This window comes from Symsagittifera roscoffensis, chromosome 6, assembly GCF_963678635.1.
Source record: "Symsagittifera roscoffensis chromosome 6, txSymRosc1.1, whole genome shotgun sequence".
In the NCBI taxonomy this organism is placed as follows: Eukaryota; Metazoa; Xenacoelomorpha; order Acoela; family Convolutidae; genus Symsagittifera; species Symsagittifera roscoffensis.
The window spans coordinates 28,798,947-28,817,758 of record NC_087067.1 but is presented as its reverse complement, the minus strand read 5'-3'; the positions used below and the strand labels follow the sequence as shown (position 1 = coordinate 28,817,758).

Here is an 18,812-nt window from a genome sequence, read left to right as displayed (position 1 = left end):
CAAAAAAGTAGCATTAAGATTAGTATTAGAATAATGATTTGATCTAGAATCTGCCGAAAAAAGAAAAGAAAATCTACAATCCGATCACGGCTGAAATATGCGATGGAAAAAAAGAAACCCTCCGGAGAAATTTTTCTTAAAATCAATAGGAACGTTCTTTTTTTCAAAACTTTTCAAAATTTAGAGAAAACGCCGGATGGGTGCGACCCGTTCGGAAATTTAGTTGTGTTTGTTGCCTTTTGATTTGAAAATGATTGTAGAGTAATTTGAACTAAACAATCTTTTTCTAAATAGTTTTTTTCACATTCAAAGCTGACCATTGTTTTCACATTCAAGGCTGATTCATTAATGTTTACAGCCAGATCATTTTGTTCGATCATTGAATAAGGTTGTTCGCCAAATCATCGCGTTTTACCCAGTTTTTTTTCGAGATCTAAAGGAACCTAGAAAGCAAAGTAAGATTAATTTCATATTAGAACAAGACTGCTCGTATCAAGGCGAAGCCCTGAATGTTTCGACTGCCTTTTAAGGTTTATGGAGCAGTAATAACATTAAAAAATTCAATGAAATAAAACAAAATGAAAAAAAAAATTTCTAAAATTTGAAATTTTTGATAAAAATCATCCCCTCACACGCCATATAAAGTACAAAAGGATAAATTTCGCTCCTTGTAACAAACCAATCACGGCAAATAGGCTTCTTTTAACCAATTTGGAAGGATTTCTAAGATGGATTAACTCTCCGCTTACGGGTTAATAACGCGAAATATATCGCGCGTTAATTGTCCCAAATTGACCAAAATGGCAATCTTTAAACCCCCGTAACTTTACGAAAACTCATCACAGGTGAAATATCTTTTCAAATTTGAGCTCAAGACAACAATACCTTTCAAACGATATTTAAAAAATTCCGTCAAAAATGGCTAGTTAAAAAGTCGAAATTTGTCTGAAGAAAAAAAAACCCACCCGAGCACAAATATTCCGTTACTTTCGTATCGAAAGTCGGAACAATAAGAGCCCCAATTTAGCCCCGTTCTGGGAGCAATTTTTTCCGTTCTCCCATGGCTTCTGATTTATTTGACTAATTTTCGTTAATAATGTCTGTTCTTTTTCAAAGTGGAAAATTTTCTAATCTGAATTCATCAATCAGTTTAATAAAACTTTAAGTCATCGAACACGCTGAAGTTGGAAGTTTCTCGTACTTGAATCAGTTTTTGTACAGTTATTTCTAATATTGCATCAGAGCCAAACTATTTTTTGTCAGGTTCTTTCAGTCCAAAACATACAATTTTTTTTGTTTGGTTTCATTTTGTTTTACGTTTAGAGCATTTGTGCCAACATTGATGTTATTTTTTCTTTTTTTTAGTAGAAATTCATTTTAAAGGGTAACCATCAGAAAAATTATTTTGGTATTAATATGCAACTGAAAAACTTTAGCCAATTCTGATCATCCCTTTTAATGTTTTTTTTTGATTTTTAAACCTCTAAAACATCTCTGGATGTATCAATTAACTGCAGGTCCACTAGTTTCCACTGGTCCACTAATCATAGATGAATATCTTGCTTGAGTCAATTAATGTCGAACACCATTATGTTTGGCTGACCCTAAACTTTTTCTTAAGTCGCCAATGTATGCTAACTTTGAGAGGGGGGAGCGCGCCGCATAAGCACAAAAGTGTCCAAAAAATAGCAAAAAAAAACGTTTTTGGTGTTTTTCATAAGTACACTTGCAGCGCAAAAAAATTGGCCACAACAGCGGCTTTACAAATTTGGGAGATAAGAAAGTCGACAAAATTTTCGAAATTTTTTTTAAAATTTGCCTCCCCGGTCCCCCTGGATAAAAACCTAGATCCGCCTATGCTGACGAGCGAACCGAAAAACGCAGTATCGTGTTCGTAAGATCTGATCAAATTTTCTAGGAAACTGTTCAAATCATTCATTTTCCGACCTTCTTCTGTTCTTAGAACAATCGGCCTAAAAATAAGAAAAACTAATTAAGGTGAGTAAGTCAACAGGAGAAATTTGTGTTCAGTTGCGTACTTGCCACTTGGTGCTTTTTATGACAACTCTCGATTTTGGGCTAACTTTTCTTGATTCTTCGCTTTCTTCCTAATGAAAGTTACACATACGCGATCATTTATAATACATGCCTTTGGTCTCTGTTATAACTTAGCGAGTTTAATAACAAGCCGAGTTTTCATGCTCTATAAAGGTAAACATTGCCATTAAATAGGCTAAGATCAAATCCGCCATAAAACCATTTCAGACCAGATTTCCCGGCTGTAAATATCAAATCTGGCCAGAGTTTAAGCGCACTTTTACATTGTCGTATCTTGTGTACCAGGGAGCCAAAGTGGGTTTGTTTCGTTCATTTTACAGGTTTTGGGCATAAAATTTAAACTATTCTTTAGCCTGTATTTTCATTTCACATTGAGGGTCGACCCATAGTAGCCAAAACCATTTCAAGTTTTGTATTATAAAACTGACACGTTTCCATTCACATATTACCGGTAGCATAAATCTCAAAGTTGAAGTTAATAACTGGAGTAAAAAGGACTTATTTTTAATCTTGTTTTATTTTAAACTATAATTTTTAAGTTATTTATAAACTAGCTATAAATTGTGATTTGTGATTATAAATCAAGATGTCAATCCAGTCTATTTGCGTGAACACTTTGCCCGAGAAGCCAGACTGTCCCGATCATCTGGACTACACAATCCAGTTTCCAGTGCCAAAATCAGAGGTCAGTTACAAAAAAAGAGGGATCTAAAAGGGGTATTTTTGGATCTTCTGTGAAGCTCCGGGATTTTCCCACTTTTTCCGCCAAAACTTCATAATTTCACAAAAAGAATCAGAGAAAAATAAGTGTTTGCCCATGATTGGCGGAGTTAAAATCAATTGTATTGCTTGATTGTTTAAGTTTTGCTCTCAATTAGCTCTGTTGCGTTTCTTAACTTTTTCTTTGGGCGGAATTAGTATTAAAAAACCCTAAATTTGTCCTTGTAAACTTTCTTGTCAACAATTAGGGTCAACAACTCTCTTGTCAACAATTAGGGCCAACAATCTCTTGTCAACAATTAGGGTCAGCGTCGCGAGGGCGAATGCCTCTGGCTGATCGTATGTAGAGTTGCAAGCTTCATTTGAACCTATTTGTTTGTAAATAGTTTGATGCTAAATTTGTTATGAGGCTTGTGATTTTGCTGGAATTCAATTTATTTATCTATTTAATTAAAGGAAGTCCCAATTTTTTTGATCCGTATGCTGAAACCGGGGAGGAAGATTGTCTTAGTTTTTCAAAATTTTTCTCCACGCAAAAAAAGATGCCAAACATAAATGCCAGAAGAAGCCGAGCGATGCATCATATTAAAGCCTTTCCCATTGTGATTCGATCGATATTTTAAAACGTTGATGAAAAATTCAATCTTGAAGACGTTCTGAAAAGTTTGATTTCATTTTACAACGAGTAAACCAAGCGACTGAAGCAAGTGAGTATAGGGTAAAGCAGAAAGCATTTTACAAATAAAACATACTAAACAAGCTTTGAGAAAACCACACGTTCAATTTTCTCTTTTCTGTCAAAAAAAATTAAAAGCAATCTAAAAATGATAGAAAAAATTTCAAAAACTTTGAAAACATTTTTTTTGGAAATAAGCTTAGCATGAATTACTCTTCATTCTCTCTTTACACGCAAAAAAATGATAAAAAATCAAAAAAACATTCAATTTTTTTTTTAATTCGCAAACGGAAAGTTCGGGACCATCGCGACTGCGCTTGTTACTCAATTTCTGGTTCCAAACATTTCCCCGATGTTAGATCACAGTTAGAAAACGGAACTTTTTGCACGAAATATTGCAGCGTGTTGAAAATATATCAGTCAAAATTTGAAATTAGGCTTCAGAGACTTTCAGAAACATTCCTGGTTTCCTGTTGTCGGTTTCAGAAATAGGTTAAGCTTATGTGCAAGCATATCGTAATATCGACAAAAATGAGCTCACGCTGCGAGCAAACGTTTTCTTAATTAAAGCTTTGAGCATTTTGGATAATCAATTCTTAAAGCGTGGTCTGAAACCCCAGAATTATGCCAAAAATTTCTGACGGCTATTCTTTGCAAAGTTGTTGGGGTTTACTAACAACATTGTTGCGAACATAAAGCGCAGAAAAGCAAATTAGTACAATAATCATAAAACAGGAAGATTTTGACCAAATGGCCACGCAACAGATATTTAATATTCACAATGTTCTTACTGCACTTAAAAGTCTAAGGAGTAAGTGTTCGCCTTAAAAAAATGGTTGAAATTTCCAAAAAAAAAGAGTAAACTATTCAAAATTTTCTATTTTTTTAAATTTAAAAATCCACCCCCACACGCTATTTCAAGTGCAGAGTGGGATGTTTCCTATTTACCGAAGTCTTCTATAGACCAAAAAGCATGCCTCAATTTAATTTGGAACAATTTCTGGGACCAATCAAGTCTCCGGGTACGCGTTTTTAATCAAGTCTCCGGGTACGCGTCCGGGTACGTAGTTGGGAAAACCCCGGATTGACCAAAATGCTAGGATACAATTGTCATATATAGTAAAATGATCATTATAAATTTTCCATAAAATTCCATAAATACAAAAAATTGCATGAAAGGTCTTTGATTAGAGTTTTTTTCTGAAATGGAAATTGTATGACTACATTTTCCCATAAACCAAACAAATTGATTTGTTGAAACTTAATTTCTAGTCCTTGCCTCATATTACTCGCTTCATAGTCCTCGCCTCATTTTAATGCCAGAAAGACTCCTTGTTTCTGTCCGAGTTGGTGCGGCACACATTTCTTAGTCTAAATGGAACTAAGAAAAACTATATATCTCTTTGTTAACCGTATCTTGGCATTGATACAAAAAACACCGTCAGTTATTTAACTAATTTTTTTTAAATTACCAATTAGAAACCAATTATTGAATAACCAATGGTTGCTGTGCAAGTAGCACAAAATGCTCTCTCTCACCAAATTTTCAGAAAAAAAATTTTTTTTCTTCTTCAAGTTAGTGTCTTCTTGTACGTCGTATGATGATAAAACTATAGGAACGCGTAGAAAATTAGTGACTTGGGCATAAACGAATCCAATGGCCTCCAAAAAATTGAAAAAGAAAAGATAATAAAAAAGTCGAATTTTTTGTTTCAATTTTACTCGATTTACTTGCTCGAAAATAGCCAAAAAATGAAACATTTCAAACCGGTTTTTCTCGACAGTAGAGGTGTGCGCCAGCCGGCTCAGTCGCCGCCTCTACCACGAAATGCACACGGCTCCAGCCTCGGCTGAATCAGTTCGTGAGTAGTACAGTAAGAAGTCAGCTACTCTATTGCGTCACCTATTATTTTAATGAGTTAACCAACGTTCTAATTCGTTAACTATGTGTAACTACATTCACAACTACCAGCCACTAATTTCAAACACAGATTTTTGTTCAAGAAATTTATGCGCTGGTTAAAAGTTTTTAAAAGTTAAGGAAACCAGGATCAAGGATGATTTCAGTCGGCTGAGCAGCCTTCGCCGACATTTTTTGCTTTGAGCCACCGAGAATACTCGGTGAACCGGCGCGCGTCTCTACTCGACAGAAAGAAAAAAATATATCGTTTGAATAACCACTAGAAGGGCTTTAATATCAAAAATCACCCTGTCCGATTATTATTTTTGGTACCTGATTTTGTATTGAAAACAAAACTAAGACGGACCCATTGTTCAATGGTCGGAACAACTAATTTCGAGTCGATCTTTGCTACAATCAAACTTCGAATTGTCATTGAAAAGCAAACAGATTGTCTGGTTCCACGCCTCAAATCAACGTTTATCCATTTCGAAATAAATCCGTTATCATTAATATTGGAGACGTCACACTACTTTGGCGGGTGGTGTTTTTGTGATATTATCCGAAGCCGAGCACAATTGTAAACGTACAACGTATTGATATTGTGTTTTTTGATAAGTATATGGCCTCCAAGTTAATTTTTTTTTATTCTTATGATTTCTATTGTGATTTGATTATTATTTAAATTTCAAGTATGATTATCATTATTAATATTGAAAAGATGAAATATATATGTGTTGTGTTGCAGATTAACACCCTTCGGCGTTTCACGGAGAAGGTGGAGCGTTTGTTTGGAGTGAAGGTGGTGTTGACTGCAGTGGTGCCTGGAATTGAGGGCGAGGAGGCCCAGGAACTCATCCAGGTGTCCAGCAAACACAGGAAGAGGGACGAGGCTGAGAAGGCTGAGGTTAGGAGAAAAAAAACATTAATAATAGTGTTCTGAATTGAAATCAGAAACATAATTCTTAAACTTTTACCACATGTTCTGACTTGAAATTATGTGTTTGCTCGGTTGATAAAATATCACCAAAAGCAAACATTACAGCATGTGTTGTTTCTTTCTGATTGGTTTAACCAACAGATGGAATGTTGAAAATATCAAAATCTATGGTATATAAGCTAAGCGAAAATATACCAAACATCACTTTATCACTTCATCACTTTCTCAAATCTCATAACCACTCTCATACTGAGACCCCCAACCATCCTAATAACCAAAATCTCAAATCTCTATCTCGATAACTATAAATCCATACCCCAATGTCTCTTGATATAAAATTGATGTGTGTCCTCTATATTTGAAATAATATACCTATTTACGAGTGAAAGAAACTTTGTCTGTTGAATAAGAATAGGAAAGTCTTAGCAACATTCAGAAAGACCCCTTGTTCTAACTAGCTGCGATTTGGTCGATAGCATAAGTTAAATCAAGTTAGTTTGGAATAACTGGTGCGACCAGTGAGGCACACAAATTTCAAAAATTCACTCAATTTTCAAAATCTCAAAAAGCTGAGATTATAAAAATTTCAAAAAGTTGAAAATTTCAAAAGTTGAAATTATCAAAATTTCAAAAGTTGAAATTATCAAAATTTCAAAAGTTGAAGTTATCAAAATTTCAAAAGTTGAAATTATCAAAATTTCAAAAGTTGAAATTATCAAAATTTCAAAAAGTTGAAATTATCAAAATTTCAAAAAGTTGAAATTATCAAAAATTCAAAAATTGAAATTATCAAAATTTCAAATTTTCATAAAGTTGAAATTATCAAAATTTCAAATTTTCAAACTTTCATAAAGTTGAAATTATCAAATTTCAAAATTATCAAAACTTCAAATTGGATATCTTAACTTGATAAAAGTAAGATGGCCGATCACCCAATCACCCATCCCAACTTGTCTTTTGTATCATTCTCAGGAAATTATCCAGACCTAAACACAAAAGCCTTTTGGACTTCAGTTGAGAATAAAATTGTATTCTCACTAGGGCAACGACCCACAGACGCTGGCGCTCAGCCTAACTATGATCACAGACAAAAAAGTTTGTTTGGATCTCTATTAAGAGAAACAGCTCTTGAATGGTATACTGATGAAGTAACTAATGCTACTACTTGGGCTGAACTAAAAAATCTTTTTCTAAAAAGATTCACTGATGGTAGAGATCGATTCAAGCATCGGTTCAAGCATCGTCTTAGATTGCAAATAAAACCCCTCCCAACGGCCGTAGACACGTGCCAGTAAAAACAAATACGGCACAGTATAGTATGTCAATTATAACTGAACTGCCGGCTTTGCTAAAACCTGTCTTAAACAAACAAATTTTATCAGAATCTGATCTATATAAACCAGCAAAAATAAGCCCAGAATCATTCTTTCAAAAACTTCTCAACCTCCAAAACCTTCCTCTGATACTTCTCAGCAATTGCAAAAATCAATAAATTTCAAAAATAATGTCTAAAATCACCGATCTCGAAGAAGGTGAAATAATGGACCTTGATCAATCAACGGACCAAATCATCGATGATTTGCTGAAAGTAAGTATAATTTCTATTTTCCGCCGCCGTCTAAAACAAAAATTTTTTTAGTTAGCTATATACACTCTTTTAATATTTCCCCAATAAATCTGCGCTTTTAACCCAGAGGACAATCTCTACGCTAATACAGCAAAAGATCTAAAAATTGCGCGTTTTGATTGTCAACTAATGACATCGAATAAAATGTTCTCACTCAATAAAGTAGCTCCCTGCAAAATACAACCTGAAAATATCGAAACTACAACAGCCGAGGTTACTCTTTACCAACGGCATTATAGTACAAAAATTAACGCGACAATGTGTCGTATAAAACACCAATCTATCCGATGGTTTTGTGATTCTTTCGATTCAAGCGGAATAGACGCTCGCCAAAATATAATCACAACTGATATACACATTTCCCCTGATACTTGTAAGCACGCCGCCGAACGGGGATATGTTAACTTAGGACACTCAAAAAATATTCCTTTTCGCTTCGACGAAAAAATTGTCACAAATACAAATAGAGGCAAAGTTGATGGCGAATACCACAACGAATGCAGTGATCGTTCTTGGATCCTTTTGGATACTTTCGAATCATACATGCAAAATATTTCCTTAACTGTCAATCTAAAAGATGGCACCGTTAATAACTGGCAAAACATTCCATTACCTTGTCCTGCATATGAAAACGGATGTGAAACAACATCACTTGACCCTTTTGCATATACTTGGAACGAGCCCGAAAACTGCATTTTTTCGGTTCTTAATAAATTCGAAGCAAAAATGATTCGAAATGAAGAAAATTAATATATTGTAAAAGACTCTTTTACTAAAATATCCAACCACCATACTCGAGGTAGAGACACTCAACAATTTATGCTAAAAATACTAAATAAACCACAATCTTTATGTGGACACCCAAAAATAGTCTACCCGACCCAATACGAATCATTGTTCATAGCATACCAAAACGGTTTTAATATGGATACTGGTTTACAAATAAACCCGAGTGCTAATACAGGAATTATTCATTCGGAGCCAAATTTGACTTACGTAAAATACGCAAAAGATGAAAATTATCCCTTTGCACCGGGACAAATAGACTACGAAGCTCATCTAGGAACAAAACTAGATTAAATTCTTTTTCGAAGCTTTTACATGCTTCGAACTGCCGAATTGGCACTTTTAACGAATCAATGTGAGTTAGAACGCTCCATGATTCTCAATACTTTAATGCTCTCTATCGAAAGCCTGCGTTTAGCCGGCTACATTTTGACCCGAAATAGGTCTATGTTTTTAGAGACCAATGGCAATGTTGCCTGGCTCTATCACTGCCCAAAATTTTATTCTCCATTACAATTAATGGATGCATGCTATAATCGGATACCAATTATGTATCGCGAAAAAATTCATTTCGTCGACCCGATCACTCGACAAACTTTTAAATCGGCAGATCAACAAGACTGCTCCGATAAGCATTTGAATCTTTATCAACTAGATGTTGATAACGATAATTCTTGGATCGAACTCACACCCTCTATTACTAGAGTAAAAGGTCCAGATCTGTTTAAGCCGAAAGAAATTAAACGGCAAGTAAAACACTCTCTTGCATCTAGTCATGATGCTTCTATTTACACTTATGCACAAATGCAAAAATTTTGGAGCATGATTACTGATCACTCTGAAATGAAGGGTATTTTACAAAAACTATCCCAAACTTTTCTTAATGCAAGAAAACACTTCTATCCCGACTCGAGTAGTCAATACGGATCTACGCAAAACATATACTTAGATTATCTTATCTCGCCTGATTTTTGGAAGAACGAGTACACTCGTGTTTTTGGTACAAAACAGTACTATTTAGAAAGATGCGGAATAATATTCGCCTCTTTCCTTTTCGTCAAGTTTATACTCGACGCTCTTGTATTTGTAATAAAAGTATTACACATACACAAACTAACCGGCCGAACTCTTCATTTCGGAAAAATTATGTTAGCCGCCTCTTACAATATACTTTTCACTTCTATAGTGAGTTCAATATTCGCTCAAAATGAGAACGATCAAAATATTGAGCTTGATCATAAGCCTCAGGCACCTCAACAAGAGGATTCTGAAAACGAAAGTCAGGATAAAATTTATCCTAGACTCCAACTAGTTGATTACAATAATCGACCCGCTGTACCGGTCTAATTTATTCTATGTTTTAGGATATGCCCACTGATCTTCTTCACACTCCACTTGAAGAAGACTTGCTCGACTTCGAAAACCTTCTGTCTCTAAATGACCCTATGGAAATGCCATCCAAAACAATCAACCCGATTAATCAACCAAAATTGAATACCAATTTTAAAATTCCAAAAGTGAAAAATTCTAACTGCATTCAAAACAGAAAAGCAATTGTCCGACCTTTCAAGATTCTCCCCTCTTCTTCAACTAGGCAAAACCTAGAATCTGAAACTGTAATAGTTCACCAATCTGCAAACTCTCTAGAACTTGAATCAAAAATCGCGATTCAAGTCAAAAAGGAACAAAACCTCAGCCCTAGGAAACCACCAAATTTTGACACCAGTCTAAATTATGCGCTCTCTCCCTTTATTAACCGATTTAAGATAGACACCTATCACCCTTACCAAAACGGTAACGGTGCATACCGTCTGGTTAATGCACAACTCCCCATCAACATATTTGTGTTCTGCAGCCTTTATAACTGCCCAAATGCAGACTCCGATCCTTGACTCCTACACGGATCAAGTGCAAAAGAATTACATAAACGACTTAAATTGCATCAATCAAATGCAGAAAACCATAACAGTGCTCCGGGAAAAAAATAAGGACCTCAGCAATAAATATCTGAGCCTAAAAACCCAGGTGGAAGGAAACTATTAGTTTCAAGACTATCTATTAACCTCCGTTCTTTTTATTTTTAAACTCCAACTGTGATTTGGCCGCCGCCACTTTACAAAGTATGTATGCTTCTACAATTATAGTCCAGTATTGCTGATAAGTATATTCGCTAAACCAAATTTGAAAAATTGTATTTGATGTTATATTTCTCAAAAGTATCCAGCTGTGATTTGGCCGCCGCCACTGCTCTACTCAACATGCACATACACTACAAACAACCATTTCTCACCCGACTACAAGCAGCCATTCTGTAACCGACTACAAGCAGCCATCCATCAACCGACTACACTACAAGCCGCCACTTTACGAACAAACTACCAAAATCAGAATAAAAACTTTACGCAAACTTTATTAAAACTTTTTTGATGTTTTGTAAGTTATATTATGCTTTTAAATTTTTTGTCAACGGGCATCACCGTTTAACAATCACCCTATAAGATGGTTGGATGTTCTGAATTGAAATCAGAAACATAATTCTTAAACTTTTACCATATGTTCTGACTTGAAATCAGAAACATAATTCTTAAACTTTTACCACTTGTTCTGACTTGAAATTATGTGTTTGCTCGGTTGATAAAATATCACCAAAAGCAAACATTACAGCATGTGTTGTTTCTTTCTGATTGGTTTAACCAACAGATGGAATGTTGAAAATATCAAAATCTATGGTATATAAGCCAAGCAAAAATATACCAAACATCACTTTATCACTTCATCACTTTCTCAAATCTCATAACCACTCTCATACTGAGACCCCCAACCATCCTAATAACCAAAATCTCAAATCTCTATCTCGATAACTATAAATCCATACCCCAATGTCTCTTGATATAAAATTGATGTGTGTCCTCTATATTTGAAATAATATACCTATTTACGAGTGAAAGAAACTTTGTCTGTTGAATAAGAATAGGAAAGTCTTAGCAACATTCAGAAAGACCCCTTGTTCTAACTAGCTGCGATTTGGTCGATCGCATAAGTTAAATCAAGTTAGTTTGGAATAATAGCCCTGGTTAACATCCAACCAACCAGCTCTCATCCCCGCACTACCAACTACAAACTCTTTCTACGTTCTACCCTACCGCAATTTGACCCTGAAGTCACATTGACCTTCAAATTATCCAGCACATATTGCCGACCCTATTGTTTAACTTTATTATTAAAAATTTATATTGATTTAAAGCAAAATTTGGACAAAATTTGAAATGAAAGACCCAAGGGAGATGGAAGCATTAACCCATTAATTGTGGTTGCTTCATTGTCCTCAATGGGTCCCAGATTGAACACTATTTTAGGACTCCAATTTCCGATAGAGCAACCTTAAAAATCTTCTTAAGCGTCTTCGGCGCTAATAAAGATTGATTTCAGGTCGGCGAATATGGCTAAATATGACATTTTTAAATAGTCGACAGAGCTAAAGAAAAAATTGAAATAGAGTGCCTACAAAATCGACAAACGTTTTCAAAAACCAGACCACCCGTCAAGAAAATTTACTGCACGCCACTGCAAACCTAGATAACTGTTCGTGTTTTCAGGAGTACTGTGAGAACTTGTGCAAAGGCAAATACCAAGAGTGCATTGTTTGTCCCACCCGATTCTACGACAAACTGAGACAGGGTCAAGAGGCGATTGAGAGGGAGACGAGGGTAGTCGTGGTGCTGACTAAAGAGTCCGAGATACTCGTCCAGGCATCCGACAAGGACAAACTTATGAAGGTCAAAGGTCAAATGGAGGATCTCGTCCAAAAGGTGAAGCAAGAGATCAAGAACGAAAACGCTTAGAAGAGTTAAACGTCGCCTATTTTGAACCAGAGAACAATTGAAGAGGACAAAACAAGTACAATTTCAGAAAAAGAAGTGTTTAAAGCAAAAAAAAATATGGGCAAAGAGCCGTTTACAATTTAAAATATATATTGATTTATCAAAAAATCTCAAAAAAATCTTTTCTTGATTTATGTGCAGTTTTTTCCCATACACTTGCCTGAACTTCTAGTGTTAAATTTTTGAATATTTAGTCGTAACTTGCATGAGTATGATGTTTAATTGTATAACTTAGTTTGTATAACTCGTGTAGTTCTCTAAATCTTTTGCCAGTAACTGATAGCCATTTCATATGAAAGGTATAAAAGTCCGCCACTACAGAGTATAGACAACGTTTTTCTATAAAAATTTCACAACCTTGGTATTTATATTTTCATTGGTACTAATTTAAAAAGCTTACACAGTTCGATCAAATTATTGAAATAATAAGAATTTGCAACAAAATACGCTAAGTTGTAGTCGAAAGTTTCGAAACATTACGGGTTCAAACTGTGTATTGGATAGGCGCACAATTTTGTGTCTGTATGTTCCTGGATTTCAGAGTCAAGTCTTTAAACATGTTAAAATTTTGTCGGAACTATCAAAGAAAATGAAAGAACAAAAGAAGAACAAAGGCAGCGTCCTTATTATGGAATCCGCTTACAATTCAAAAAATGTACAGTTTCGCCTCGTAATGAAACTTTCCCAAGGCCTTCTTCATAAAAAGTGTTTGTTCATAAAAAATGTTTGATTTTGGTAGATCACGGGTTTTTAATGGTCAAAAGTTAGTAGACTTTCGGTGTAAGAATTCAAAACTACAAAAGTCCCGGAAGTAAAACCGTCAAACAATTCTGCAAGAAAAAATATCTTAAACATACAAGAATCTTACCCAAATTTAACCAGATGTTTTTGGCGGTCATAGCTTCCTAGTATTAAATTCATTTTTTTGTGTTGCTTGCTGCGAACAAAAGAGACCACTCGCTTAGATTGAACCTTGTTCGTTCAGTACTGACTGGAAAGTTCCTGAGCTTGATGCAAGGTTGAATGTAGCAGACATTTTTGAAATTGATTTTCATAGATCGGCGTTGTTTGTCTTTCCGAATGCAGATTTCTACAACACGAGCTAGTGGCCATGGTAATGGCGATTGGTTTTCACAACCAACTTCAAATTTATTTTGCTTTGAAGTCTACTCTTTCCGAGACTGAAGAGAAGACAAACACTCTTCGCTCCATCGCTTCCAGAAGATTCCAGTGAATTTCTGAATGTGTGCCCAAAATTTTATATGCTTAAAAATTGAATGTTATCAGGAAGAAGTACTTTTTATATAACATGATGGCTGAGGTTAGGGTCTGCAGGTCCAAGGTATCACTAGACATTGTAAAATGGGTCGAGAGCTGAGAATGGCTTCAAGGTCGCATAGTGGAGTACAAAAGTCCTAGTACTTCAACAAATAATTTCCCAAGCCTGTTCTTAGATATAATTTTCCGATTTTCAATCACGATTCCCCATGAATGCCAAATTGATTAGCTTTTGGCGGAAATAATGATCATGTGATTACAATTTCAACTGAAGTATTGATTGCTTTCCTTGTTTCTTCGTTAGGTTCAATCCGAGTTGCGAAAGTTCAATTTTAGTTCTTAGAAAGTTCGGTCCATTGTCTGAGTACATCATCACTAGAGCATCAAGTCTGGCCAGCACTAGATGTGAGGACAAAGCGGACAATTTTGATGCTAACTATAATAGCATGGCTTCTGTTTCCAAACAACCCAATAAAATTGTACGCAGTTATTACAGCTCTTTTTAATTTTGTGTTAAAAAGAGACCGGAACAGTCGACCCACAGTGAGTGAAGGTATTTTGGTGGTTTTGATCATTTGAATCATTGGATTTTCACACATTTTGTACTAACTGATGAACCGCTGTTTGTAAGTCAACAAACCAGAAATTATTTCAAATCTCGGTCAGCTGTGTATTTGAAGGAGCATGCAAGCACCTCAGGTGCACATCCTGTCGGAATAATCTCGCCATTCTGCTTTTCTTGCGTATTTGCTAGCCCTAACCAGTTGTAGGATAATTGTTTTGAGTACGCCTATCTGACGGTGGAAGATCGCTAAATTTATCTTCTGCGTTTTTCTACTTGCAAAGTGCAAAAAAGACAAAAGAGCAAAGTACTCCTAAGCACTTCTGTAGACTGCTGTTTTCTCCAAAATTAAACAAAGTTTCCCAAAACATAGAACCATCGACAACTGTTGACAACTGCATTTTACTATCCTTCATTTCTATCTTCTGTAATCAGTGATTGCTCTGAAATGCGAATTTCGGATAGCCAGCTCATTACATGCCCACAAAATTTAGAATTTCTTAGTTCCAATGCGGTCTTTGATTAAGAACTTTTGAGTTTATTTTCCTCTTTACATATCGTCAATCGAATGGTTTCATAGTCTCCTGTGATTCATCTAGACAAAAACGAAGAAAAGTTTCATAAAATTTGGGGTCTCAATGATCCAGCACAGAAACAATGGTAGTATTTGGCCAAATTTTGTTGATCGATTTTTTTCTAATTTTAAATAACTATCTTTGAAAGATCCAGTAGTATGCATCCTAGCATAGCTGCACACAATACAACTTGTGGAGCATCAAAACTTTCAGAGGTGACACTCTTGATTAAGCCACACAAGGATTTGCATCTATTTTGTTATGTCCCTGTTCTGGGTGCAACTGGCGTATAATTTTTCTCAAAAAAAATTCAAAACCAATCCTTCACAAACTATTTTGTGAAAACAGGTTCATCAATTTATGAACGTTTTTTCTACGCCTCAGAAAATTCTTCGTTTTGACGTTGGGCAATTTGACGTCCCTCGTGATCCTGGCAACACAAGGATTTGCATCTGTGTTTTTTATGTTCCTGATCTAGGTGCAACTGGCGTATGATTTTTCTCAAAAATATTTCAAAACCAATCCATTACAAACTATTTTGTGAAAACAGGTTCATCAATTTATGAACGTTTTTTCTCCGCCTCAGAAAATTCTTCGTTTTGACGTTGGGCAATTTGACGTCCCTCGTGATCCTAGCAACACAAGGATTTGCATCTATTTTGTTATGTCCCTGTTCTGGGTGCAACTGGCGTATAATTTTTCTCAAAAAAAAATCGAAACCAATCCTTCACAAACTATTTTGTGAAAACAGGTTCATCAATTTATGAACGTTTTTTCTTCGCCTCAGAAAAATCTCCGTTTGACGTTGGGCAATTTGACGTCCCTCGTGATCCTGGCGACCTTGATTGTTTTTTTATGTTTTCAAAAGAAGGTGTCATCGGAATCATTAAACCCACTGAGTCAAAGAGCTTACAGATATCTGAGATTAGAAATCGTTTTGAGAAATTCTCTTATAGTTCATGGGCTACTTGGAATTTGAAAACGTCGTTTTTTATCAAACTTTCAACTCCAACGCTTTTAAAAAGCAGTTTTTTGCTGGGAATTTTTCGATGCAAATCACTCGGTAAGGATCAATGACTTCTGCGCAGCTTTCAAAATTGTGCAGAGAAATTGTTTTTTTTTCTGGTTGACGACTGACATAGGTTATTAGCATTTTAGCAGAGGGTTTGTATTCTGCGCCACCCAAAGAATTGTTAACGTAGAAGTCTTGATTGATTGCTTCTGCGACGCAGCAGATCTTTCAAACAGTTTTGTTGTAAGTGAAGAATTGCTATTTGAGCGTCGATAAAATTGAAGTTATGTCAAAACTCAATCAGCATTGTAATTGCAGCAGCATGCAGAAACATCAAGTGTATATCCTTTAAGTTGAGTCTCAACATTCGAGTTTTTGGTTCTTTGCTGGCACTGACCTTCCGTGAGATAATTGTTGTGAGTGAGTCTCATAGAGGTCAGATGATTGTTAGTACGAAATTTTCTTTGTGTCTTTGCAGTCTTTGAGTAGCCATTGAGAGGTTTCTTGCATTTTGACATGGCGCCAATCGAATGGTTTCAGATTGTCCTGTTTGTCAACCAGAAGATACGGAACAAAAGTTTCAAGAACTTTGAGTCTCGTTGATTTGACAGAAAGTTGATCCACTTTTATACTGATTTTTCAACAATTATCTTTGAATGATCAGCCGAATGCATCCTAGCAAAGTTGTACACAATTCAAACAAGTTCTCATAGAACTTTAGGTCACAGAACTTTAGGACGGCATGTAAATTGGTTTGTAGTTTCACTTTTTCGGGTCATCATTCAGCATTCAATTTAACTTACTTGAAATATCACCACAATCATGAACTTCAAAAGCAAAATCACACTGTTCCAATTTGTTATGCTTTCAAGCAGGGGCGAATTTTGGGCGGGGGAAATCGCCCCGCCGACAGTGTTTGACACCCTGCCGATCCAAAGGGTCCCCTCTTTTATTGTTTTATCCCTTTTCATTGTTTCATTTACTTTGTTATGTTCCTGATCTAGATGCAACTGGCGTATGAGTTTTCTCAAAAAAAATTCAAAACCAGTCCTTCACAAAGTATTTTGTAAAAACAGGTTCATCAATTTGTTTTTTCTATGTTTTCAAAAGAAGGTGTCATCGGAGTCATTAACCCCACTGAGTCAAAGAGCTTACAGATATCTGAGATTAGAAATCGTTTTGAGAAATTCTCTTATAGTTCATGGGCTACTTGAAACTTGAAACCGTCGTTTTTTGTCAAACTGTTCACTCCGAACGCTCTCACAAAGCAGTTTTTTGCTGGGAATTTTTCGATGCAAATCACTCGGTAAAGATCCATGACTTCTGCGCAGATTACAATTTTTTTTGCAGGGAAATTGTCTTTTTTCTAGTTGACGACTGACATAAGTAATTAACATTTTAGCAGAGATATTGACTTCTGCGCCACCCAAAAAATTGTTGACGTAGAAATCTTGATTGATTGTTTCTTCGACGCAGCAGAGATTTCAAACAGTTTTGTTGCAAGTGAAGAATTGCTATTTGAGCGTCGATAAAATTGAAGTTACGTCAAAACTCAATCAGCAATGTAATTGCAGCAGCATGCAAAAACCTCAGATTTAAATACTGTAAGTTGAGTCTCAACATTCGAGTTTTTTGGGTATTTGCTTGCACTGACCTTCCGTGAGATATTTGTTAGGAGTGAGTCTCATAGAAGTCGGATGATTGTTAGTAAGAAATTTTCTTTGTGTCTCTGCAGTCTTAGAGTAGCCATTGATGAAGTTTCTTACTTTTTGACATGGCGCTAATCGAATGGTTTCAGATTCTCCTGTGCTTCATCCAGACGATACGATACGAAAGTTTCAAGAACTTTGAGTCTCGTTCATTTAACACAAAGTTGATCTACTTTTATCCTGATTTTTCAACGATTATCTTTGGATAATCAGCCGAATGATTTCTAGCAAAATTGTACGCAAATCAAACTGAGAATAAAAAATGCTATCAGACGTGCCACTCTTGGTTTAGCCGCAACAAATGTTGTATTTGTGTTGTTGTGTTTCTGATATAGATGCCATTGGTGTACGATATTTCTGATGCGTCACAGATTAAGTGAAGTTCAAAACCCTTCCCCCTCCTCCACAGCGTGTTTTGGTGAAAGATAATTTTCACAGTATGGTGTTTTTCTTCAAAATCAGAAATTTCTCTGTTTATCTTTGGGAAACTTGACGCGCCAATTGATCCGCGCGCCAATTTTGATTGTATTATGAGTTTCAAAGGAGGCGTCTTTAGAATCAGCCATCTCAGTTGGTCAGAGATCTTACATCTCTTTGTGAATGAAGATTCTTTCGCGATATTTTCTTGTAGCTCATGGACAAAACTTTGAGGACAAAACTAAAATTTTTTGCAAAACACTTGATGTTTTTTCGCTGACAATTTTTCTTGCGCAAATAACTGGGTAAGGATCCTTGACTTTTGCTGTGCAGTTTCGAAGTTTTCGCAGAGGAAATTTTCTTGTTGCTAGTTGACTCTGACATCGGTAAATGATTTCCTAGCAGAGGGCATTACCTCTGCAGTAACCAACCATTTATTGACATAGAAGTCTTGATTGATAGTTTCCTTGACACAGCAAGGCTTTTCTGATTCTATGGGTGATTGCAGGGAGTAATAGCAACTGTTAGCTAGCTCATATGTCTTTCGTATCATATTCTGATTTTTTATCGGTTCATTTGTATCATTTCTCCAATGCCTGTGTTTTTTCTGATGCATGTCACTGAATTGACTTGAGAACCTTGTTTCAGTTGCAGTTCTGCAAAAAAACTTA

General features: G+C 35.7%; 1 protein-coding gene across 1 annotated transcript; it reads left to right on the top strand.

Moving 5' to 3' along the window:
- The first annotated feature begins 2,281 nt into the window (after positions 1-2,281).
- On the top strand, positions 2,282-12,832 carry LOC134847688 (uncharacterized). The gene is made up of 3 exons (XM_063864860.1): positions 2,282-2,743; positions 6,103-6,261; positions 12,304-12,832. The coding sequence occupies exons 1-3, from the start codon at positions 2,645-2,647 to the stop codon at positions 12,547-12,549; spliced, it is 504 nt and encodes a 167-aa protein (XP_063720930.1). The 5' UTR covers positions 2,282-2,644; the 3' UTR covers positions 12,550-12,832.
- Positions 12,833-18,812: the final 5,980 nt, after the last annotated feature.